Raw genomic sequence first — 24,363 nt, 5'->3', positions numbered from 1 at the left:
ACCTGAAACCAGATTGAAAAGGATCCAGATAATCCGCTTCATCCAAGGCCCTCTGGAGTTGGGCCGCCACCACCCGCTTGATTACCTGTACAGTACTTTTTTTTTTTTTTTTTACTCTGCTGTTTTTAGTATGTGTTAATATGTTTTTATGTGTTTTTAAATTGTTTTTAATATGTTGTAAGCCGCCTTGAGTCCCTTCGGGGAGAAAGGCGGGGTAAAAATAAAGTTGTTATTATTATTATTATTATTATTATTATTATTATTATTATTACTACTACTACTACTACTACTCAATATACTGTACAGATGACCAGCATGCAGTATGTTTAACTGGATTTCCCTGACTTTGTTCTGTTCTCGCTGTTCTAGGCTTGCTGGCAGGACAAAGGAAACTTCTTGACCTTTGGGTGGCCCTGCCAACACACTCACAGCCACAATGGCAGAAGATGCTGATATGCGCAATGAGTTGGAAGAAATGCAGCAACGTGCTGACCAGATGACTGATGAGGTGAGACTAATGTGATGGATGGGTGTCTGGTATCTTGCTGTCTGTTGGTTAAAATCTGCCAGATTCACCCATCTGGGCCTATTTTCCCAGCCTTCCTTCCTGCCTTCCTTTTAATAGAGATGGTGGAGGTTGAATTGGGGAGGTTCTGCATGCAAAGCCAGCATTCAACTACTGAGCTATGGCCCACCCTATGGGGCAGTCGCTGTATAGAAGGGATAAGATTCTGCCTTATGGAATGCTTTCCCAAGTGATAGTAACAGGAAGCTTTAGCTCCAATCCTATCCCCTCCCCTGCTGGTATAATTGGCAGATACTACTTTGTGGCTGTCATAATGCAACATCTGCTGACAAGTGCCTGCCAGAGCAGGTGAGCCCATGCAGGGGGTTGGAGGGAGGCAAGGCAGTGACAGAGGTGTTGATCAGGAGAAGGGTGGATCAGGCCCGGGAGGGGGGGCAGGATCAGTGACAGTGCACACCAAATCCTGAGTCCCTTTAAGGGCCTGATCCACCTTCATGGAGCAATGCAGATCTGTGCAAGCTCATTTGCTTGTGCAGGTCCAAGTTTCCCTATAGTTGCTGCTGGCTTACCTCTTACCCCGAGGAGACCTCCAGCAGCCAAAAATCCCCTGCAGGATGCAAAGGAAGCCGCACTAGTGCTCTTGACTTGAATATATTTCCCACAAATAAGTGTTATGTTTTGTAGTGAAAACCAATCAGCAATTGTAACTCTCCCTCTTTTTCTTTCCCTTCCTCCTCAGTCACTGGAAAGTACCCGTCGTATGCTGCAGCTTGTTGAAGAGGTAAGGATGTCATATTTAACTGTTAATAAAGATGAAGATGCTGGGCTTCCTGGGGCAACCACAGGATTGCAAGAGTTAATTGGAGGAAGCCCTATATTGAAAAATATGACTGAAGTCACGAATCGCTTTGTCAAGATGGTCAGATCTACATTATGTCCTGAATACAGTGGTTTTCTTCTCCAAAGCCCTTATATGGCTAGACGGGGATTCACATTTTCAGCCACTTGGACATCTCTTTATGGAACAGGCATCCACAGATCTTCGTAACACCTTATTGGTTCCCTGCTGCATCATAATAACACCTAATTGGCTCTCAGAACAATCGCTCCGCATCCACTTTCCCTGCTGCTGGGAGCCCTGCCAGAAGTCGCGCCGGGCTCCCTGCACCCCGGGGAGGCTGCGGGAGGCTTGGGTAAGTCCCTGCACCCAAGCCCCTGCAGCCCCCTGAGCATTGCAATCCTGGGGATCGCGCCACTGCCTTCCACCCGCCTCTAGGCTGCCCCCGCCCCTTAAGGGGGCAGAGACCAGGGCCCTCAGGCTGGGGCGTCGCGACACACCAGTTTGAATAGCACTGCAATAAGGTGTTAATATGAGTCAGCTCTCTTTTCCATGGATCATAATGGCCCTGCTAACTGGGTAAAGAGGCATTTTTTTTTTTCAAATGGCGCTCTTCTTGTATTTAGCAGGGGAAGAATAACTGTCCCCCTTCACCCCAGCATAGTATCTCTAACCAATATTGGGCACACTTTTTATTTATTTACTTAATTAAATTTGATTTTGTTGTGGACAGAGGCCACAAAATCTTCTTTGACCCCCCCCCCCCAAAAGCAGATGCCTTAGCTATGCCACTGGCTCTGAGGAGGTGGCAGAGCAAGTGGGCAGTGAGCTGCTGGGGGAAGGAGGCCGATTTTCCCCCATTTTCACTTTTTAAAAAGCCCCGGTGTTGTTGGAGGAATTAAAAGTAGTTTCCTCTTTGGGGGGGAAGCAGAGTAGCTTAAGCAGCAGACCGCACTTTGGGTATCACCCAAGGGAACCTCCTTCACCTGGCTGACTGCTATTCAATAAAAAGACAAAGAGGTAATGGCTTGTTAAAGTTGCAAAGAAGCAGTTATTTACTTACAGTTCCATTGAGTGTATATTTACAGCATCTGATTAGGATCAGAGGTTCAGCTAACACTGAGAGATAGCAAGGCCCTAGAGCTGCCTCGCCCTGCATGCCTTGTGCTCAAGATGGCCTGGGCATCAGAGCCCTGGTGTGCGCATCTTAACAGGTCAGTGGTCAGAGGACAAGAGGAAGTACTCAGAGGAGAAGGGAAGGATAAAGGGTTAGGGCCACACCCCACAAGGATCACAGAGAGAACAGGTAGAAAGGTCAGAGTCACTGAGCCATAGCTTGACCCCTTCTGGACAGCATCCTGCCCCCTCTGGACAGCAGACAGAGTTGCACCAACTCCAACAGGTGTGATGTCACTTCTGGGGAATCATTTTGAGTTCAGCCCCACACTACACAATCATTAGGTATGCCACTGATGCCTGCCATGGGGACAATCTTCTTCTGCTCTCAGAAGGTGACTGATACAAGGAGAGATGAATCCACAAACATATATAATGAACATTTAAAACCCATATAAGTATTCTGTATTTGAAGTGCACTGCACAAAGAAAACTTGTTTACATAGAGTCAGATCATTTGTCATTCTAGGTTAGAGGTGGCCAAACCATGCCTCGCGAGCCATATGTGCCACATGTGAACCACAGGTGCCACATATGAGCCACATGTGTCTCTTTGACATATAAAGTGTGGCTTTGAGAAATAGATTCTAGGTTAACTTTGACTAGCAGCAGCTCTCTAGAGATCCAGCTAGGCAAGCAGAGATCAGGGGTCTCAATGCGTGGATGAGACGGTGGTGTAGGGAGGAGGGGTTTAGATTTGTTAGGCACTGGGGAACGTTTTGGGAAAAGTGGGGCCTGTACAAGAGGGATGGGCTTCACTTGAACCAGAATGGAACCAGACTGCTGGCGCATAACATTAAAAAGGTGGCAGAGCAGCTTTTAAACTGACCCCTGGGGGAAGGCTGACAGAGCCGAGGGGCATCCAGTTCGAGACTCCTTATCCCTATGGGACGAGGATGGAGAGAACAACAAGGTAAGGACAGCACACTGAGAGGTTGCAGGGATAAAGGAGCTAATAAGCAGCCCATCCTGGGGGATTCCATGTACAAATGATTTTATGCAAACGGCCGAATGTTTGGTGACTAGGGAAAACTTTGATATGGTGGGTATAACGGAAACCTGGTGGAATGCGGAGAATCAGTGGGATACCACAATCCCAGGCTATAAACTCTACAGGAGGGACAGGGAGGGGCGTGTTGGAGGTGGGGTGGCCTTTTATGTTAAGGAAGGGATAGAATCCAGCAAAGTAGAGATTGAAGGCAGGTCCGACTCCACCATAGAATCTCTGTGGGTTACCAGGCCTGAGGAGTGATGTACTGATGGGGGCGTACTATCATCCTCTAAACCAGAAACCGGAAGGGGACCCTGAAATGAGGAAACAGATCAGGGAGGTATCTTTCATTGACCTGTCCACCACCACCCCAAGATCTCTCTCCTGATCTGTCGCAGACAGAACCACTGGGCTAATGGGTTCTGAGCTGTCTGAGACAGATCAGGAGAGAGATCTTGGGGTGGTGGTGGACAGCTAGATGAAAGTGCCGACCCAAAGTGCAGTGGCAGTAAAGAAGGCCAATTCTATGCTTGGGATCATAAGAAAAGGTATTGAGAACAAAACAGCTAGTATTATAATGCCGTTGTACAAATCTATGGTAAGGCCACACCTGGAGTATTGTGTCCAGTTCTGGTCGCCACATCTCAAAAAAGACATAGTGGAAATGGAAAAGGTGCAAAACAGAGCAACTAAGATGATTACGGGGCTGGGGCACCTTCCTCATGAGGAAAGGCTACAGCGTTTGGGCCTCTTCAGCCTAGAAAAGAGACGCCTGAGGGGGACATGACTGAAACTTATAACATTATGCAGGGGATGGACAGAGTGGATAGGGAGATGCTCTTTACACTCTCACATAACACCAGAACCAGGGGACATCCACTAAAATTGAGTGTTGGGAGGGTTAGGACAGACAAAAGAAAATATTTCTTTACTCAGCGTGTTTATGCAGGTTGATCTGTGGAACTCCTTGCCACAGGATGTGGTGATGGCTTCAGGCCTAGATGCCTTTAAAAGGGGATTGGACAAGTTTCTGGAGGAAAAATCCATTATGGGGTACAAGCCATGATGTGTATGAGCAACCTCCTGATATTAGAAATGGGTTATGTCAGAATGCCAGATGCAAGGGAGGGCACCAGGATGAGGTCTCTTGTTACCTGGTGTGCTCCCTGGGCATTTGGTGGGCTGCTGTGTGATACAGGAAGCTGGACTAGATGGGCTTATGGCCTGATCCAGTGGGGCTATTCTTATGTTCACATGGAGGTCTTCCTTAGCCCTGTTGAAGTTGGAAACAGGAGCAGTCAGCATGCAAAGCACCACCCTCCCCTGTGGGTCCTGCTCAGCTTCTAATTGTGGGTTTAGAAAATAGATAGATTAGATAAGAAGTTGCCAAACTGCTGTGAGTTGGGAAAGGGGAGTTAGTGTTGCCATTCAAGTGAATTCATTAGCACATTTAATGAGCCATTGGCTGGCACCAGGGTGTCAATGCAGGCTATGATTAGTGAAGAGAAAGGGCAGAGAGCTGGGGAAACACATTCTCACTATTCCTGTCCTGGAAATGCTGCTGTGGCCATACTTGGGGCTTTAGGCAACTGACACGTTCTCTTAGTGTCTTCTAACTGCTGGCAGGGTCAGCCTGTCCGAGTGGATCAATGTCTCTCCTGCCTCCTTCAAAACAACATCTCTTCACCAGAATAAAGGAAAGAAGGTGGACGCTTTATCCTTATATCAGATGCTTTAATATGCACCCCCATTTCCTTCTGACTATAAGATGTATTTGGCTTCTTCCACACATGCTAGAACAGTCTTGCCAAATTTGTGACCGGCCAAGTTAGACAGAATCTGCCAGTCATGTCTTGTGGCCTGCCACGTGCTTGCCAACCCTTCTCCTTTTGTAGTCTCAGGCAAGCAGAAAAAAACAAAACATGGAGGCTTATCAAATTCGGCAGCCATACATAGCTGATCTATTTACATTTGTCTTGGTAGGTCCCAAGGTGGGTCAATAGAATATACAGGAAGCCATTTCTTGGGTCATTCCAGACTGGCAGCTGATATATGGTGTGAATCTGGGCCAAACTGCACGTTAGGAAGCATCCTTCCCAGGGAAAATAGCAAACCCCCAGGGGTAAGGGGTGGCAAGGGCAATCTGGATTGGGGCTGCTGAAGTGGGAAAGGGTTAAGTCCTCCTCTATAGCTGATATTTGCAGGGCCTTTCTGTTGTGACACCATGTCTCTGGAACCAATGCCAGAAAATCTGAGGACAGCTCCCTCTTTATGTAGTTCCTGGCAGGGTTTAAAAACACATTTAGGGCACGATCCTAACCAGATCTACTTAGAAGTCCTATTGTGTTCAATAGGACTTACTCCCAGGAAAGTGAGGTTAGGACTGCAGCCATATTCTGCTTGGCTTTAGAAGAGGGTGGAACCTCCCAGTGACCTTTCTTTAACTAATACCTATAGGCTTTCTGATGCTGCTTTTATTTTTACATCTTTTAACTGCTCCTGCATTGCTTTTAATTGTTTTTAATGGTTCTGTTTAAATGGTTTTATTAATTGTATTTTATTTTGTATTTTTGTTGCTGTACACTGCTTTGAGAGTAGGAAAAGTGGTATAGAAACCTTTTAAATAAATAAATAAATAAATAAATAACCAAATGGTCAGTCACTCCATGGTACAGTTATTCCTTCTTCAGCAAGGCTATCCTTATCCATCCATCCACCCATCCATCCATCTGTGGACTGTGGCCAAGCAAAAGACTACTAGTGCTGGGTATGGGACAGTGATTACAGGTGCAATTTATAATTTTATTTATTATATAAATTTTTATTTATTATATAACCTATAATAAGATTTTTTAATCTGCAGATTTTTCTCAACTCAAATGGGGTGGGGGAACTGAAAGTCACACACACCTTTGCCTCCTTCGCCCTGTGCTGGCATCTAGCTCAGTTTCCAGGCAGCCCAAAACACTGCAAAAAGGCTCTGCCTGGCACAGGCAGGGGAAATAGCCCTGGAGCCCTGGAAGAGGTTCCCCCTGCAAAGGAACAGTAACACTCTTGGAGCCCATGAGCTAGCAAAGAGATTTAGGCTACAATCCTCTCCACACATTCCTGGGAGTAAGCCCCATTGACTACAATGGGGCTTACTTCTGAGTAGAAGGACTGGACTCTTAAAACCTGTGAAAGGGGAAGGAGGGGGAGGTGAAGGAGCGGAGGGGAGGGGAGAGGATTGATAACAGCTGCCTTAGTTTCCTTCCAGCCCCAAGTGTCAGGCTGCAGCATATTTGCTTAACTCTATGGAATTTAGCACAATGAGTTTTTTTGTTAATCGGGCTGACTCAGATAACCGCAGATCTAACCGCAGAACTAACCACAGATAAATAGGCTCCACCTGTATTAATAACATAAAGCCTGATGTTGTCCTTCATGTCCTTCCTTCCTGTAAGGGTGTGTCCTTAGAAGAAAAGGAACTGTGTTACATTCACTAACCAAGGTTCTGATTCTTCTTTCAGTTCTCACTCAACTAAAAGCTGTTCTCTAGCTTCCTCCACATTTTACCTTTACTTTCCTTTACCTTGATTTTGATTTCTGGAGGAATCTAGCTTTTGGTGTGTGTGTGTTTTCCATTAATTCTTAATGAATTGCCACCTATACATGAATATTGCCTCTTATACATTAATATTACCATACACATCACTGATCATTAAGACCTGACTTGTACATTCAGAGAAGCCATGAAAGAAGAAAAGTCAGAAACCCACGATTCCTCTTCTTTCTTCTGATGTAATGGGAAATAGCACTCAAGGCTTCCAGCATGGGAAGATATGTGAGCTCCAGATGTCCTATGAGACTTGCAAGTCCCACTATGGGGGAAATTCAAGTTTCATTTATCATGTCACATGGAAAGTTAAAGAAGAAAAAGAACACTGCCCTTTTTATCATGCAGCGATGCTTTGGGGTTCACATAATGTGGCAGGGAACGTAAGCACAAGTGACTCCTGCTTCCTTTTTCTATACTTCTTTGTCAGTGGAACATTTGCATCTCCCCTTTAGCAAATGAAAAGTTATCTTTGAGTCTGCCCATCCCTAACTCTCTTGCAACAAATGAGTTGATGTTTCTACAGTGGTCCCAAAGAATAAAACAAACAGTATAGGTAACGTGGTATCTTAGGAGAGCCAACTTCTGATGCAAAATTGATGAGGCAGGATTTTTTTTAACCTCCTCCAAAAAATGCCAATCTGTGATATGGCTGCTTTTCTTCCACCCAGAAACCCTGACCAACCAACATTATGTAAGAGCATCAAAACTGCGTAAGAGCATGGACTTTTTGCTCTTGCATTTTGCTTTATTGATCACTGCCTTCCATGAGAGATTGCTGACCCCATTGCAATCATTTCCCCTGATCTTTTTTCTGTGCATGGGGGGGGGGAGGGTAATGAGAATGTGCCTTCCCTCCCAGCCACATGGTGTACTTGTCCCATCTGCAAAGCCACTAGACACCCAGGCATGGGTATAATATTTGAATTGAGTATGTGTGCTTAACATGCAATTACCATAAGCTCAGATTGATCACACCTATGTGTGCCCTGTTCAAATGTTCTTTTACATGTGAGCTTTCTGGGGCAAAAAGGTACAAGGTCACCATACATAGGAGAAAGACCAGGGAAGGGCATCCAAACCAGGCCTATGACATCATTAAGAGAGTATCAGTTCTTACATCACTGAAACAGGGTGAAGATTGAACTATCACTTCCTCCTTCTGAAACACTCTGGTACCACAATGTATACTTATTGGTATTGATAGGATGGGGTTCTTATATTATTTTTTGTTGTGCCCATTTCCAGTTGTTCCCCTTGCCCTTTACCTGGCCTTTTCCTGTTTATCTTTAATCTTAGTTTTTTTCCCATATCAATGACTACTTGGTCTCTTACTAATTTCTTTCATTTTCTATCTCTGTCTATTTGTTTCATCTTGCTACTCTTTCTGGAATGTAGAGCAAAGATGCGGGTATCAGGACCTTGGTTATGTTGGATGAACAAGGAGGTAAGTTCAAATTGTTTGCATAAGACATTAAAAGCATTATTACAATGAATTATTAATAGATACACTTGGGTTAGATCTATGACACTAATGAATTTGGCTACTAGGGATTAAAGCATTAAAAAATACCTTTTTCCATTGTCTACTGAACCAACAGGAATTCCTTAGTGAAATTTGTTTCAGTCCAGAGAAATGGGAGAGTATGGCTGAGATCTTCAAACTGCTTTCTATAAGGAAACCCCAACAAAGTGAGCATAAGTGAGCACTAGAATTAGTGTTATGCGGATTGTAGCTTTTACCTTGGAAGCTCCAGTGAAACCCATGGAACTAAGAACCACTCCAGATATTACAGTTTTCACACAAGGAAAACACTGTGATGTAGAACAAGCATGAAAACATCATAGAGCTTCAGGGGTGAGAGTTGTATAGGTATATGCATCTCAGTGAAGCCAGAGCCAATCACAAATTCTCAGTGAATGTGAGATATTTAGTGAAATAGACAAGTGCACAGTTGTCAGATATGACTGTTGCGTACTGCTTGCACATTTTTTTTAATGCATGCAAATGTTTTCCATGTAGAACATTTGTAACAGGCAAAGCAATGCTGACTTTCAGCTCAATGCACATAATGAAAATGCTCTGAAGCATTACCAGCTGCTAATATTTTTGAGGTTTTATGCTGATTCTATTCATGTAGTCCAGGGAACATTTACTTTTAAGATAAGGATTCAAAGCCTCTAAGACATTCAAGCAAAAGGCTGAATTCCTTTCTGCAAATATTGGTGTGCTTTTTAGCCATTCTCAAAGAACATTTTTAACACCAATGCCAATCCGTGATTTGGTTGTTCTCAGATCTGTGCGCTTGGAAAATGGAACCATTTAGTATTGACTGGTTTGGTGCAGTTTGGACAGCCCTGCTCTCCAACCTGATCTTCCCCCAAACACCTATAACTCACAGCTTTACCCACTCTGATCTGTCCTGGGTGAGCCATTGGCAGACACACAGGATCTCCAGCTGTTTGCACCATTGGTCCCAAAGCACATGACAGCAGCACCCCTTTTGTGATGCTGCAATGGAATGGTATTGGATCTCAGGATCCACCACCATAAGCCCAGGATAGGATTGGGCTATTTAAATAATGTAATCAAACAAGGCGTAGCTATACCAATAATGCCAAGGAGCTGTGGTGAGCCAGGTCTCTCAATTCCTTTGTTTTCCTTGAAAGTTGCATTGTATGTTGTAGATCAGGGTGCAGTTTCCTCTGCCTCCATTGAGTCGCAGTGAACCTTCTGAAACAGCCCAGTTCCATTACCTCTTCATGCTCTCCAATTTTATTAATTCCACATTATTTAGCTGTTGTTGTGAACTCAAAGATTCCTAAATGACCTCTTGATGTTCAGAATAAGTGGTTTGAAAACTATAGTCTTTATCTCCATTTTGGGCCTGCCCTATCTAAGAAAATGGGGCAACTTCAGCTTTAATGGCCCTCTGTGGCCCATTAGTTCTTACCTATGCACCACAATGGCTAAATCAAGGCAATAGTATTCAATGATCCATAATCAGTTTGACTGATTTCAGCTCAACCTCTCCCAGAAGGAAGGGTTACTTTTGTGATCAAACCCTCTGGTAGAAATAGGAATCTTGCTAAATTCCTGTTGAACAAGGAGACCAAAGAGCAAACTGGGCAAGGAAAGTATGGGACAGCTTTTCATGTATGATAGAATCCAGACTCTATGATAGAAACACCTCTTTTATCAATTCTGGTCATGCCTTAAGGCTTAAGCTCGAACAATTATTTTATGAATTGTAGTCTTCGGTTATCTCCAGTGGAAGATGACTAATGTTTCAGACCCTCAAAATGCTGTGATCACTGCTCTGTGTTAAATGTTCTTTAACAACATTTATATCACTTTCTTTTTTTTTAAACAATGCACAGGTTGGATAAATTATATATTTGTTTGCTTGCTTGCTTGTTTTTTTCAATGTGATTTCCCTATTGTGCACCATTGCAACAGCTCTACTTTTGCTTCCAGCTTCCAGGAAGCTCCTGGAAGCTTCCTCCTGCTGTTTGCGCAGCGTTGTCTAAATCATACGTTTCTTAGCAGATGATCCAATTAATGACACCGTTTCTTCACCTCGCCATGTGATCTTTCTTTTCAGATGACCTTGACAACAGAAGTTACTTAGGATTATTAGGTGTTAGATAGCTCAAGACTCTGACATAGCTCGTTTGGATGTGCTGGTGATGACAAAGCACATTACATTTGGGGGGGGTGTGTCTCTCCCCCCTTCCCTCTTGAGGTTTCCTAGGGAAGTCGTTTACTTCATTACTTTGATGTTGCAGATCATTTACAAGACAAAAGCTCTATGAGTCAACTTCAGTGTAAATAACACAGAACAAGAGTTTATTTCTGGCATAAGAGTAAATCATCAGAGCAGTGTACATGTATTTAATGTGCAACCCAGAAGCCACATGCAAACCATAAAGCACTGCTGTATAAGAAGAATCTTCACTGCTGTTGGAGAATCAAAATATGAGCACCAAATGCTGAGCTCACATAACAACCTTAATTGTGACTTGGCACAGACGGCTATTGTTTAATCTTACATGCAACATACTATGTATAATTGCACTTCAATCTATTTTCCCCCAGGATGATTATTTCTAGTAGAAATCATTCTTGATTATACATATACAGGCATCCCTCTGTATCTGTGGATCTGGCATCTTTGGATCCAGTTATCTGCAGTTCTCTGCTCCCGCTCTCCCCCCCCCCACGCCCATTACCTTTGTTTAGCTTCTTTATTCTGGGGCCAAGCACATGTGTGTCTTCCTTTTACTGAATGCTAAAACAGGAATGCAAATGACAGGCTGGTAGTCTGCACACCAGAGGGCCACAGTCAGACCATTAACAGGAAGCTTTCTGCTTCCTGTCAATATCTCTAGCATGTTCAGTGGGTCTTAAGCTGCTTGTAATTATATAAGGTTGTAGCATTAGGCTGAAACCCTCAAAGCTGTCAATTAAGTCAACATGAAGTAATTAGGTTCCATTGACTTACAGCCCAATCCGATTCACACTTTCCTGGGAGTAAGCCCCATTGACTCTAATGGGACTTACTTCTGAGTAGACAAGCATAGGATTGGGCTGATAGACATTGGCTCCAAAGTGGCTTAACTCTAACTTCTTTTGGTTGCCAGGGCATGGAGAGGACTGCCATTTTCTTCCTCCGTACCAGTATCAAACTGATTCCTGCTCTGAGAGTTTTGTTTGCTGCAGATCTTACCAGTGTTTTGCCCTGGTACCAGTTTTCAAGGCCAGACAATGACAAATGTGTCTCTGAACATGTGTAGGAAGCATAGCTCTCCTCCCTGCATATTACTGAATCTTTTTTTTTTTTTTTAATATTGTGTATATATTAAGCATATACACAGCCTGGGATTAGAGCTCAGGAATACCACATTGGGAGAACATGATTTCCAGGCAAACACACACCAGAACACCTTCTGTTTCAAAATTAATTGTCAGTTGCGTCATGCATTCTCCCTTTGCGTTGCCTCTCTTCGTGGCAATTGTCCCTGAGCTGGCAGCAGAGACGACTGCTGTTGCTGCTGCTGCCCAAAGCCACCTGAGCATCTCCCTAGGCTGAGGTCATCCTCCTGTGGCCGACTAAGCTGCACTCCAGGCAGATTTGTCTTGATAGAGTAATGCAAAGCTGCTCCAGAGGCAAGAGAACTCTGGCTTGATGCACCTGAATCCCTCTGCTTGGCAGTTTCCCCTGCTCATACAGAACTAGTGCATACCTTTGTTTACCTGAATGAATATTTGGTTGCCAGTTCACCCACATAATAATAATAATAATAATAATAATAATAATAATAATAATAATAATAATAATAATAATAATAATAATAACTTTATTTCTACCCCGCCTTTCTCCCCGAAGGGACTCAAGGCGGCTTACAACATATTAAAAACAATTTAAAAACAAATAAAAACATATTAACACATACTAAAAACAGCAGTCAGAGTAAAAATAGGTAAAAAGAGCATAGAGCAGCAGCAAGTCATAAAAGAATCAGGCCTGTAAAAAAAAATATTAAAAGATGTTAAAAAATGTTAAAAGGCCAAGAACTCAGAAGGCCTGTTTAAACAGAAGGGTCTTCAGGCCTTGCCGAAAGGTCTCAAGAGAGGGAGCCATTCTTAAGTCAAGGGGACATCAAGGGGACATCAGTGACATATGTGTGTACAGTTTATCCAGTGCTTTGTACATACCAGGTCCATATCCAAGACTAAGCATCTCCATCCAGAGATTTGAAAAGACTGCATCCATTCCAAATCAGTTGGGTTTTGACCATTTAAAACATTTAAAAATAAGCCACAAAGGTTCTCCATATAAGTAACACCAGAGAAAATCCCCAAGAGAAATACCAACCAATGCCACATCCATTGTCACTAAGACTGATCCAATTCCATGAACATAAATGAGACATCTCCTCCCACCCCGCACCTCTTTTTAGCTCAGGGGTGTCAATCTGTTTCAAACAGCAGCCCAAATAGCATTCATTATGCCTGCTGAGGGCCAGTGGTGATGTCATTAGGCCGGAAGTGATGTCATTAAATAGGTCATAACCAGAAATAAGCACTTTTTCTCACTGAGGAACTCATTAGCTGCAAATCACAGAAGAGAAACTATGTGAACCTTGATCATATTTCAAGTTATGGGAGAGTCCAATTATCATGCGGGCCACCGTTTCAGCAGTGCCACCTCAACACTGCCCAACAGCTGAGAGCTCGAGGGCCAGATAAAAAGCTTCACTGGGCCGCATCCGGCCCCCGGGCCTTATGTTTGACACCCCTGTTTTAGCTCATGCCATTCTCTTCCACATACAGAGTATAACAGAGGTGTAGCTCCACCCACCATCTGTTTTTCTAACCCTTTTCCTTACCCATCAGCCACCAGCTGTCATCCAGAGATTTGGAAGAAGAAACAACTTCTGCGTCCTATGGACAACTATAATCTCTCTCTCTCTCTCTTTCCAGTTCACCCCCTTAACTTCAGTGATTGGCCTTTCCTTTAATGTTTGTGAATTATATTATTTGTCTTTTTCTCTGTTTTAACGCATAGAGAAGTACACCTGTATTCTTTGGGTTCCAATGAGAAAAAAACAACTAGAACCTGCATTGATATTAATATTTCTTTTACTTTTCCTGTGTAGCTGGAATTAGTTTATTTATTTCTTGTTTCTTTTTTGTTTTTTTTATTAAAATGTTTCCTACCCGTCACCATACTGACTCACAGCCCAATCCTATCCACGCTTTCCTGGGAGTAAGCCCCATTGAATACAAAGGGACTTACTTCTGAGTAGACATGCATAGGATTGGGCTGTATGATTCTTGGGATCTCGCCAGAGAAGTGAATGGAGTGCAAAACAGTTGAGAAACTGGCCCTAAGGCTGCAATCCTATGCACACTTACATGGGAATAAGCCCTATTGAACTCTATGGGTCTTACTTCCAAGTCAGCATGCATAGGATTGTGTGACATGGATCTTAGTGCATGTTATTACCTTGGGCTACTTCATACAGTACCTTTAGTTTCTACAAAATAATAATAAGAAGAAATTATTCTCAGTCACTTAGGAAAATGTGGCAATAATTACTCCATGAAAAAGGAAGCACCAGACCATTGAATGCATGGATGTCACTCATTATGTGCATATAAACCCACTGCGTTGGGCTCGCTACTTATGTTATCCTGTTATGATGCAGATCAGGTGTAACTCCATTAACGTAAAAGGAATTACATCAACTAAACGGCCCAATCCTATGCACGTCTACTCAGAAACAAGGTCCATTCAATTCAGTGGGACTCACTCCCAGGGGTGTGTGTATAGGATTGCAGCCCTAATAATGTCATGAAAGCCATGGGAGAATCAGGTAAGCGGCAACCAAGCTAATGATGCTAGTCGAGAAAAGGTGACTGTCAATTATAGTCATATAAATCCCATCTGCTCCAAAACCTCTGCATCCTATGAAAAATCTGTCCACCTCCTTCTTTGGACATTGAACCAGGCCCTGTGATTTATGTAATTCCTTGTACTGCCTTGGGGTTGCTCCTGGCATATTACAATGTCACTGCCAGAGGAATAAGATCCATGGTCTTCTCTTCTTTAGAGATGGACCACGGCCAAAAATTCAGATCTGAAGAGCCTCAGACTTTGAAAAAGTTTGTATCTGGACATGGATCTTAACTCAACTATTCATATCCATTCTTAATCCCATTATTAACTGTATACTTTTCCACCCACTCTCAAATCAAACCAATTACATTTTTCAACCATCATCCAACTCAAAGACATTTGTAAGTGGAAGTACTGTAGATATTTTCCATGGAAGGAAACCATTGAAATCTTTTATTAATGTACATAGCTACAAGGTAATAATCCCATTTCTTTCTTTCTCTTGGATGTCATTGATGTCTTAGTAACTAGATGTATTATGTTTCTGGACTCGGAGGTATTTGAAAACTCCATGTTTTCATTCTATTCAAATTAATAGACTTCAAAGCATCTCGTTCTTTTTTTTTTCCTTTTTGGTATGCGAGTGTACGTGTGTGTGAGTGTGTTGGCTTTACCATATTAGTAAAGGGCTTCATTCTCCAGCCATCTTTGCTACAATGCATCAGCTGCTGCAATTAATGCATTGAGAGGCCATCATGATTCCGTTTCTCCACCCGCCATCTTTTTCACGTTCTGTCGAAGACAAACAGCTACAACAAAAGTACAATTCATTCCATACTGTCACCCCTTTGTCCTGACCAGAACAACTCGATCGTGTCGAAGAAGGCATGAACCATATCAACCAAGACATGAAGGAGGCCGAGAAAAATTTAAAAGATTTAGGGAAATGCTGTGGCCTTTTCATATGTCCTTGTAACAAGTAGGTACTGGGTACCAGCTCTGCTCTGTACTGTCAAGTTCTTTGTCACAAGTGAATGTCTGAAGTTTTTTTTTCTTTTTGTCTTTTTTTTTCCTTTGTTCCTTTCCATCTGCTTCATACTGTGGGGATAAAAATACTTGTGTTTAATCAGAACAACTGGAACGCATCGAAGAGGGAATGGACCAAATCAATAAGGACATGAAAGAAGCAGAAAAGAATTTGACGGACCTAGGAAAATTCTGTGGTCTTTGTGCCTGTCCATGCAACAAGTAGGTGCTGCCTGCCTGCCTGATCTCTTGAGCACCCAAGGCTGATCTCAAGCAGCGAAGCCTTGTGACGCTCATCCTTGCTTAAGGCACATGGGCAGGATGAGCATGTGGCATGCAGAGAGAACAATTCTGGTTCCAATGCATTCATCTCATAGTGTAGACCAGAGGTTCCCAACTTTGCAGACCAGCAAACCGCTCTTGCCTTTAAAATTCCTCCCAGACCACCCTCTACTCCCTACTGTCAGCATTCAAATTCCCAACCCCTGGGGATCCGACACGGTGGCAGCAATGCATCTCGCAACTGATTCCCCTGTAAGAATGAATGCTACTGCCTGGAAGTTTGAATGCTGACACAAGGGCAAGTGGCTTTGCAACAGTCCCAGTCAAGAAGAGGAAGTGACTGTGACTGATCACCCTTCACTTCCCCTCCTGCAGATGGGGTCTGCTGTGAAATGGTGGACCGGATGAGACCAGGAAAATGTGGTCCCACCAACTGGTTGTGAACCATTTACTGTCGTCTCAAAAATCAACAGTGGCTTGTGGGTTTCTTGTTTGGGAACCACTGGGTGTAAGCAGTTCAGCGGGATTATTGTAGATGCATTAAAATCAGGCATACCACAGCAAAATCTTCACTGTGAAAACGTTTTAATGATGAAGATTTCAACATTTTGCAGAGTGTGTACTAACTACATAGCACAAATAACCTAAGATCTCAAAACTGTGACACTGTTGAAAGAGTGCTTCCATGGCTCAGAATTACATAAAGACATCATTTCAAACAAAAACTTACTGGGGGAAAGGAGACCATAGTACCACTCCCATATGACCATAGATAACTTTCTTCTTCAGACCGGGAGAGCTGCCATGATGTCTTGCTTGCCTGCAAGTGAAAGGGAGTACAAAACTTAGCAGGAAACCTGAAGCCATGTTGCTGACTGCCATTCCCCAATTAAGCAGAGTGTACACCACGTGGAAATGTTGAAATGTGCCCGGTTTGCTTGCATGTTCTTACCACCAAACGAAAATGCAGCATTAAAATGTGATGTGTGGACTCTGAAATGAGAACATAGACATGGAAGAACAGGCTTTTTGGCAGCTAAGAGAATTGGCATGCACTACTGCACGAATGAATGGCTAGCAATGCATTTATAAGGAGGTGGTCCAAGAAGATGCATGTGTCCTCCATGTTCTGTACATGTAGCTTTTCATTGATTAGCCCAACTTTACAGCTAGGTACTCACTGAAGCCTTTAGGGCGTGGCAGTAGCAGGCTCTGATTACAAACGGTGTTCAGCATTTTTAGCTGCCCTTGTTTCCTCAGGTAGGAGAGCTCCTTTTTCTATCCAGATTTGGGCATACCAAAGAAACCTAGCTAATAATAGAAGTCAGTTTGTTTTTCCTCCCAAGAGACTCGCTGAAACTGGTGTCAAGCCTGAGAGTCTAACGAGCTTCTGTCAGGTCCAATTTGTAATCTCGGACAGTTTGAGTTCTCCAGCGACCCACAAGGATGCTGCACTTGTTAATATTTTCTGTCATGACTGGTATGCCTGGATTTTAATTTCTCGGTGGTGACTCAGTCAAAGATGGCTCCTCTGAAACACTGCAGTCAAATCCAGATAGCCTCCCTCTCCTCCGAGCTCCTCTCCAAGGCCCTGACATTTTAAGACTTTTGTCAGAGCTGAAGTTCCATTTTTGCCTGCGTCCCGCTCGCTGTGTAGGCTGTTCCTGCTAGTGCGTTACGAGAATGTTAAGCCACTGGGGCAGCTGTGCTTTACCGGGAATGCTTCACTTCTTATTCATGCCTGTAGCTGGTGCATGAAGACAATATAGAAGGATTTCCCTTTCTGATGCTCAACCGCTACACAATGCTTGTATTTTATTTTGATCTTTTATTTTCCTGTACTCATCCCACTATGGCCTCATTTTACTTTTTGTCTCTGTGGACAAAGGTTTGTACATCAACTCTGGATGTATGGTTACTATTTCCAAGTACCGATATATTATTACACTATCTCGTTAAACTGCCCTAACTATGATCCTCAAAGGCAAATACACCAATGTTCCTAGGGTCTTAGCGTGACATGGGAAAAGTTGGTGAATTTAGATGTTCACCATGCCACATATTAAAGTAAGAAACCTTGGGCATGGTACTGTGTTTAAAAGGAAGCCAGATCTATTGCTGTACTTTGATTTTATTATTTTTTTAACCTAAGACGGTGTGTTGCTGTGATGTGATGATGTACACTCTTTCTTTACTGGATTTGTTTCCATGTCTGTCTAACAAGATGTTCTGTATGTTATATGTCCAAGTACTTAAGACATGTGAAATACCACTGAATGTTTTCTAGTAATTTTTCGTTTTCTGCCTCTTGAAAAAAACCTCCAAAAATTGGATCAGCCATCTCAAAATTGTTGTCAGTTTGGAATTTGCAATTGACTCCACTGGAAAGGAAATTTCAACATATCACAGTCATTGTGGCAGCAAACAAAATGGTTTTGTTCAGGTTATGATATATCGGTATGCCAGAATGCCCTCCCCCCACTCATTTGCTTGACTCAGCTTGTAGCTTGAAGAAATAATGTAACTTGGATTTTTGTTTTGCAGTTGTCTCTCCCCATGTAGTGCTTTGTTACTCACCTTCTGTTCTTGCATAGGCTTAAATCAAGTGATGCTTATAAAAAAGCCTGGGGCAATAATCAAGATGGGGTTGTAGCCAGCCAGCCTGCACGCGTCGTAGATGAACGAGAACAGATGGCCATCAGCGGTGGATTTATTCGCAAGTGAGGGTTTCCCCCCCCCCTCTCTCCAGTCCTTCACTTCCTTCTTTCCTGTCACTGGCATATTGACAATGTTCCCATATGGTCCTAGAGAGGAAGAGAGTGTGTATCTATTGTTGTTCCTTCGCCAGGTAGCGAGTTAATTACTCCAACAGTTTCAAAAATTTCCACTGACGTTCCAAGCCAGATTTGGGAGAGATTCTATAACCCTGAAAATCATACTGTAGAGACCCCGGATTAGTGGACTCTTGAAAACAGAAACTTAGTCTCTTTAACTATTGTCAGAAGAGTTGGAAAATAAGTGCCTTTGACTTATTTGACTCCAAACACCATCCTAGGGGCCAGATGCGGATCGTGACAAACCTCTCTCCAGCCCGTGGAAATCCACTGGACCCCTGCAAGCCTCTGGCCCGCTCACCTGAATGTGACCAGAGGTGTGCTCCAGTTGTATCTGGAGGGTGTTCCAAGGGCCGGGAAACCATGCGCTTCCCCTTAGAATGACTTCTGAAGGTCTAAAAACATCACTTCCTGGTTTTCCTGAAAACCCAAGTCTGGCAGCTCCATGGTGGGCTCCCGCCGGATCCTGTGCCTCCCGCGCTACCACTGGAGGCTTCTCAGGAGAAGGGGACATTTGTCCCCTTCCCCAAGTAAGGGAAGCAGCCCTGCAGTGGGGCTACTCACTTTAGCGGTGACCTTTTGGTCGCCGCTAAAGTAAATGTGCTCGTGTAAGGCGAGCAGCCCTGCCTGAGCGCCTTGGATCCTGTGGAGCTTGGCTCCACGGATCCACCTCTCCCCCTCCCCTGACACGCCTCCCACACACCCCCAGCCACGCCCCTGCCTCCCGTTCCACTGCCTGGCAGTCCAGGAGACCGCAGAGCTGCAGAACCCGGGTGACCACCGTGTGCTAACCCAGGGCCAGCCGAAGCTGGGCTAACTCTGGCAGGAGCCTGGCGGTAAGCACCGCAAACATGCCGTACGGCACGTTTGCGAATGAGGTCTGCGGCACGGAGCTGCACTGCGGACCTCAGGATCGGGCTCTAATGTATTTATTTAAATTTCATATTTAGAATTTATTTATTTTTCTGGCCCTCGACACCATGCCTGATATTTGATGTGGCCGTCTGGCCTAAAAGTTTGAAGGCCCCTGCCTTTGGGCATTAATTCTAATTGGGTAGGTGAGATCATATCTGCTTTGCAGAATGAATCCAGCTGCCACCTCTCTCCCCTCGCTCTCCCCCCTCTTCCTGGGCTTGCAGAATAGATGCCCAGGGACCACAGAACAAGTCACCCTAACATCAAATCCAAAATTTGATTTGCTAAAATGGCAAATCATGCAATCCATCATTGGCAGAGGCTAGTCTCCAACAGGTGTATCAGAGTGAAGAGTTCAGATGTGCAAAGCGGTTTGTTGCTGCTTCCAAAATACAGGGAGAGTACAGGAAGCCACAGCAGGCTCTGCAGAACACAAGGCAGATGCATCAATGATGTTCCCATTTCACAGAAGGGCAGAGAGCTTGCTGATGTGCTGGCTGGGTCTGCTCATGTTTTTCTGCCAGATCAATGTTTCATTTGAGGCATCCGGTAACTGTAAATAACCTAGGACCTCATCAGCATGATGCCTCCCTGTTTTCTAATATAATAAAGCCGTGGTTCTAATACTTCTGAGAAGCCCTAGAGCAAGGGGGTCAAACTCGTTTCATAGCGAGGGCCGAATGGCATTCATGATGCCAGCTGAGGGCTGGAAGTGATGCCGTTAGGCAGGAAGTGATGTCATTAAACAATTCATAACCAAAAATAAGCACTTTTTCTCACTTAGGAATTCATTAACTACAAATGACAAAAGAGAAAACATGCAAATCTTTATCATATTTCAAGATATGGGAGAGCCCAATTTTTGTGGGGCTGCCCTTTTAGCAGTAACACTTCAGCACTGCTCAGCAGCTGAGAGCCTGAGGGCTGGATAAAAATCTTCCATGGGCCACATCCGGCCCCCGGGCCTTATGTTTGACACCCCTGCCCTAGAGGCTGCTGCCTGATTTATGCCAGGGGATATGAGTGTAGTGATTGGGCAGCAGTGCTTCCCCCAAGTAGCAGCTTGTTTCACCTTTGATGCACATAGCGTCATCTGCCCTGTCAGTTCTGCAAACCACCAAAAATGGGGTCACATCCCACTGGTGGGTCCTGGGCACACAGTTTGAGAACTGCTGAGATAAAGGTTATGAGTGATGTACAGTGGTTCACTATGTTTCCTTCATAACTATATCATATTTTAAAGTATACACTGTGTAACTATAAAGAATAATGCATGTAATATAGCAGCACTCGTAAAACCAGCCACAACAGAGAATGCATCAAGTAGAATAGAATCATGGTGGCAAATGATCACTGTTCCAAGATTTGGCAGGGAGAACATGAGCAAGAATGCTTCTTTATATGAACCTTCACAAAAAACCCAATCATATTCTGGATGAATGTGTAAATAGACAAAATGGTTCAGTCCACCATTGCTCTTTGTTGACCAACAGGGTAACAAACGATGCCCGAGAAGGTGAGATGGATGAGAACCTGGAACAAGTCAGTGGCATCATTGGAAATCTCCGTCACATGGCCCTGGATATGGGCAATGAGATTGACACACAGAACCGCCAAATTGACAGGATCATGGAGAAGGTAAGGGGTGCCCTGCTAGGCCTACAGAACTGTAAGTAATGCTTACCAGGAGGAAACCCAACTGGAGAGGTCCATTATGAAAGCATTGTCCAGGCCTGAGGAGGGGCGGATGGGGCAAAATCCCTGGGCCCTGGGCCTTCTGGGGGCCTGGGCCATGACAAAACACACTATACAGCACAAAACAAATTTATTCAGGGCAGCTTTTCCACTACAGTTTTAATCCACTTCTGTTACCCCAATGCATTCTGGAAACTTTGGTTTGTTAAGCATAGGTCTAACAGCTCTCAGCTACAGCCATTTCTCTTTATATGCAAATTCACCACCTGCAAATTCACTTATCTGTGTGGGTCAGAATTGCTACACTATCCATGCCTCATTATCTGGCTGCAGGGACCTTCAGAATGATCCCATAGGATCAATGGTTTATTATCTGTGAATTTGCTATCCACTAATGTTTCCAGGAATTTAACCCTAGTGGATAACGAGAACTGACTGTACCTTAACAAACTATAGCTCCCCCCATGCGTTAGGGCAGGGTGTTAGGAGAGAGTTCAAGAGTTCCTGCAGTAACCAGAAACTGTCAATCAACTCCTGACCTGACTGAAGACTACCAACATTGCGCTAGGCACCAACATTTCCCCCAAGTGCTAGTATAGCTGGATTAATGTATCAGGAAGAACAAGTTCCAGCTGAGGTTTGGATAATTTTGTTCAGGGTTGGCTACGTTAAGCAGTGGCTAAGTGTCTTTGCCCATCAGACAGCCCATCGGTCCAACTCCTTACCCCTTAATAGTGGTGACAGTGGTAGCACCCAGTACACCGTCAGGGTATGGGCAGGAATCCAATAGAGGCCGTTGCCCCCGGATCCCCACCCCCACCCCAAGCTGATGCCAGCTCTGGCTCTATTGGTACATCATCCATGGTGAAACGTTCTTCCTTTCATTTCTGTTTCTTTTCCGTTCTTTCTCTCCCCTCCAGGCTGTTTCCAACAAAACCAGGATTGATGAGGCCAATCAACGTGCAACAAAGATGCTGGGGAGTGGTTAAATGCCCCCCAAGTGCGGATCCTTCTTAACACTGTCTCCGGGGACAGCACTTTCATGCTTTTATCATGGTATTTACTGACTAGGTTTGCACACATGCACATATCAACCCCTCTTTGGCCCCTTTGTAAATGTTGTCCTGTGTAGGTTGTCAGCTTTCCAAAAATGATACTTGTAAATTATTTTTTCTTTTCCAGATCTCTTTCTTTCCAAAGGTTGTATATAGTACTGATTTGATGGCTATATTGCTCATGACGATTTGTTTGTTGGGGTTTTTTTCCCCCCCTTTTCTGTCTGTATGTCTGTTTTTGGTTGACGGGTTCTTTTCTTTGACAACTTTCTGTTGTTTTGCCGAATGACAAAATGTAGGAATGCTCAGCGTGCTGTTAAACTTCTAACTCTACAGTATTGTTCTTGTAAAACTGTTAACATTCCACAGAGCTACGACCAGAAGTCCTTTCTTTGGATGTCATGTTGTTTAAAGCACTTAAGGATTTGGTGTTCTCTCAGTTATTCTCCATTGCTGTCATCCGTTGTTATGAGTTCATGATTAGACGATGTGGAATTATATAACTTACAACCAAGCATTGCACTAAAACAAAAAAGAATAAAAAACAAAAGTGATGTAATTTATGCATTTACTGCATGAAACATAGACTTTTAGCCTCCTTAACTTAAGTGAGACCGTTCCATGGCAGTAGCCACATCAATGGCGACAACAGAAAATTCAAAATTCGCATGCTTGGTATTGGGACACTGTCAGGACTATGTTATACCAGCAAGTTTGCAGTAGTGCCACTTTATTTCTTCTTGTCTATATATATATATTATATATATATATAAATATAAATATATATAGTTATGAGCCATGTTCATTTCTTTTCTTTTCTTTCTTTTTTTTCTCTAATTATTATTTCAAAAGAGATGGATTTGGCACTCACCATTGCCAGCAAATTAACTGTTTGGCTGAAACTATGTCAAGGAGAAAACAAAAGCAACAACAAATAAGAAATCGGTGTAATATATACAGTTTGTCTGCTGCTTTCAGACTGTCTTTTTTCGGGGGGGGGGGGATGGCTACCATACAAAATGTTGCAGAGAAATGTAATTTTTATAAGGCTCTCTCTCTCTCTCTCTCTCTCTCTCTCTCTCTCTCTCTCTCTCTCTGCCCCTCTCCCTATGTGGTTTGTTATCAGTACAGTTCTCTGTTGCTTACCTAGAGCTATGCACACCAAGATCACTGCAATGTTTAGTAGCTGAGTTATTAACTAAAAAAAATTGAATAAAAATAACCTACATGAATGAACTCTAGATAAAACTGTGAGATTAAATATAGTTGCCGCATGTAATATGAAATTCCTTCTGTCTCCTGTCCGTTTGTGACGTGATTGACATTTTGTAGCTAGTTTAAAGATATTAAAAATTATAGACCTCAGACTTTCTAAGCTTTTTTAAATCCATTTTGTTGGCTGTTTGTCACTCATACATTATTTTTCATTCCCTGGGCAGAAAGCGTCCCAGGGCCAAAGTGTTGCCCTTATGATTTTTCTCTCACAAGACCTGGAGCCCTAAATGAAAAGAAAGGTGGTTCATGTTCATAGGTGGCAATAGAGGGAGACCTGAGGAGTTCTTTGTCTCTTCTGTGCCCCCCCCCCAATATTTAGAAAGAAGCAGGCAGAGTAAATCCTGGAGGAGCTGCCAACCTTATAGGCTTGGTGTCAACTTCAGTGCAATCCTTGCGTGAAGCAGATCATCTAGCACATGAGAGCAGGTGATGATCCCATAAATTTCATGGCAAAGCACGAATCATCTGGCATATCTACAAGTCATATTAGACATGATGCAGGAGGCATGTGGAGTGTCTTCTGCTTATTTTCCTGAGAGTCAGGATGCTATTAATGGTTTGTAGATGAACTTAGACCTGGAAGATTCAGGTTCAAATCCTTGCTCGGCCGTGGAGCTTCCTAGGTAACCTTGGGCCAGTCACTATATGTCACTCTGAGTTCCTTGGAGGAAGGGCAGGATAAGAATGTAATGAATAAAAATAATATTTTTGGATTTAAATGCAGCCATGGGGAGTATGAGGGAGTGTTT

General features: G+C 43.5%; 1 protein-coding gene across 2 annotated transcripts; it reads left to right on the top strand.

Moving 5' to 3' along the window:
* The first annotated feature begins 436 nt into the window (after positions 1-436).
* SNAP25 (synaptosome associated protein 25) lies at positions 437-22,313 on the top strand. Of its 2 annotated transcripts, none has more exons than XM_066639048.1 (7): positions 437-508; positions 1,266-1,307; positions 8,525-8,573; positions 15,663-15,780; positions 18,435-18,560; positions 21,083-21,227; positions 22,205-22,313. In XM_066639048.1, exons 1-7 carry the CDS (start codon positions 437-439, stop codon positions 22,271-22,273), a joined length of 621 nt encoding a protein of 206 aa, XP_066495145.1. In that variant the 3' UTR covers positions 22,274-22,313. The 2 variants fall into 2 exon arrangements, with proteins under 2 accessions (XP_066495145.1, XP_066495153.1); XM_066639056.1 differs by lacking the exon at positions 15,663-15,780 and adding an exon at positions 15,394-15,511.
* Positions 22,314-24,363: the final 2,050 nt, after the last annotated feature.

This window comes from Tiliqua scincoides, chromosome 1 (genome assembly GCF_035046505.1).
Source record: "Tiliqua scincoides isolate rTilSci1 chromosome 1, rTilSci1.hap2, whole genome shotgun sequence".
Taxonomy (NCBI): Eukaryota; Metazoa; Chordata; class Lepidosauria; order Squamata; family Scincidae; genus Tiliqua; species Tiliqua scincoides.
This window is presented reverse-complemented; position numbering and strand designations above follow the sequence as displayed.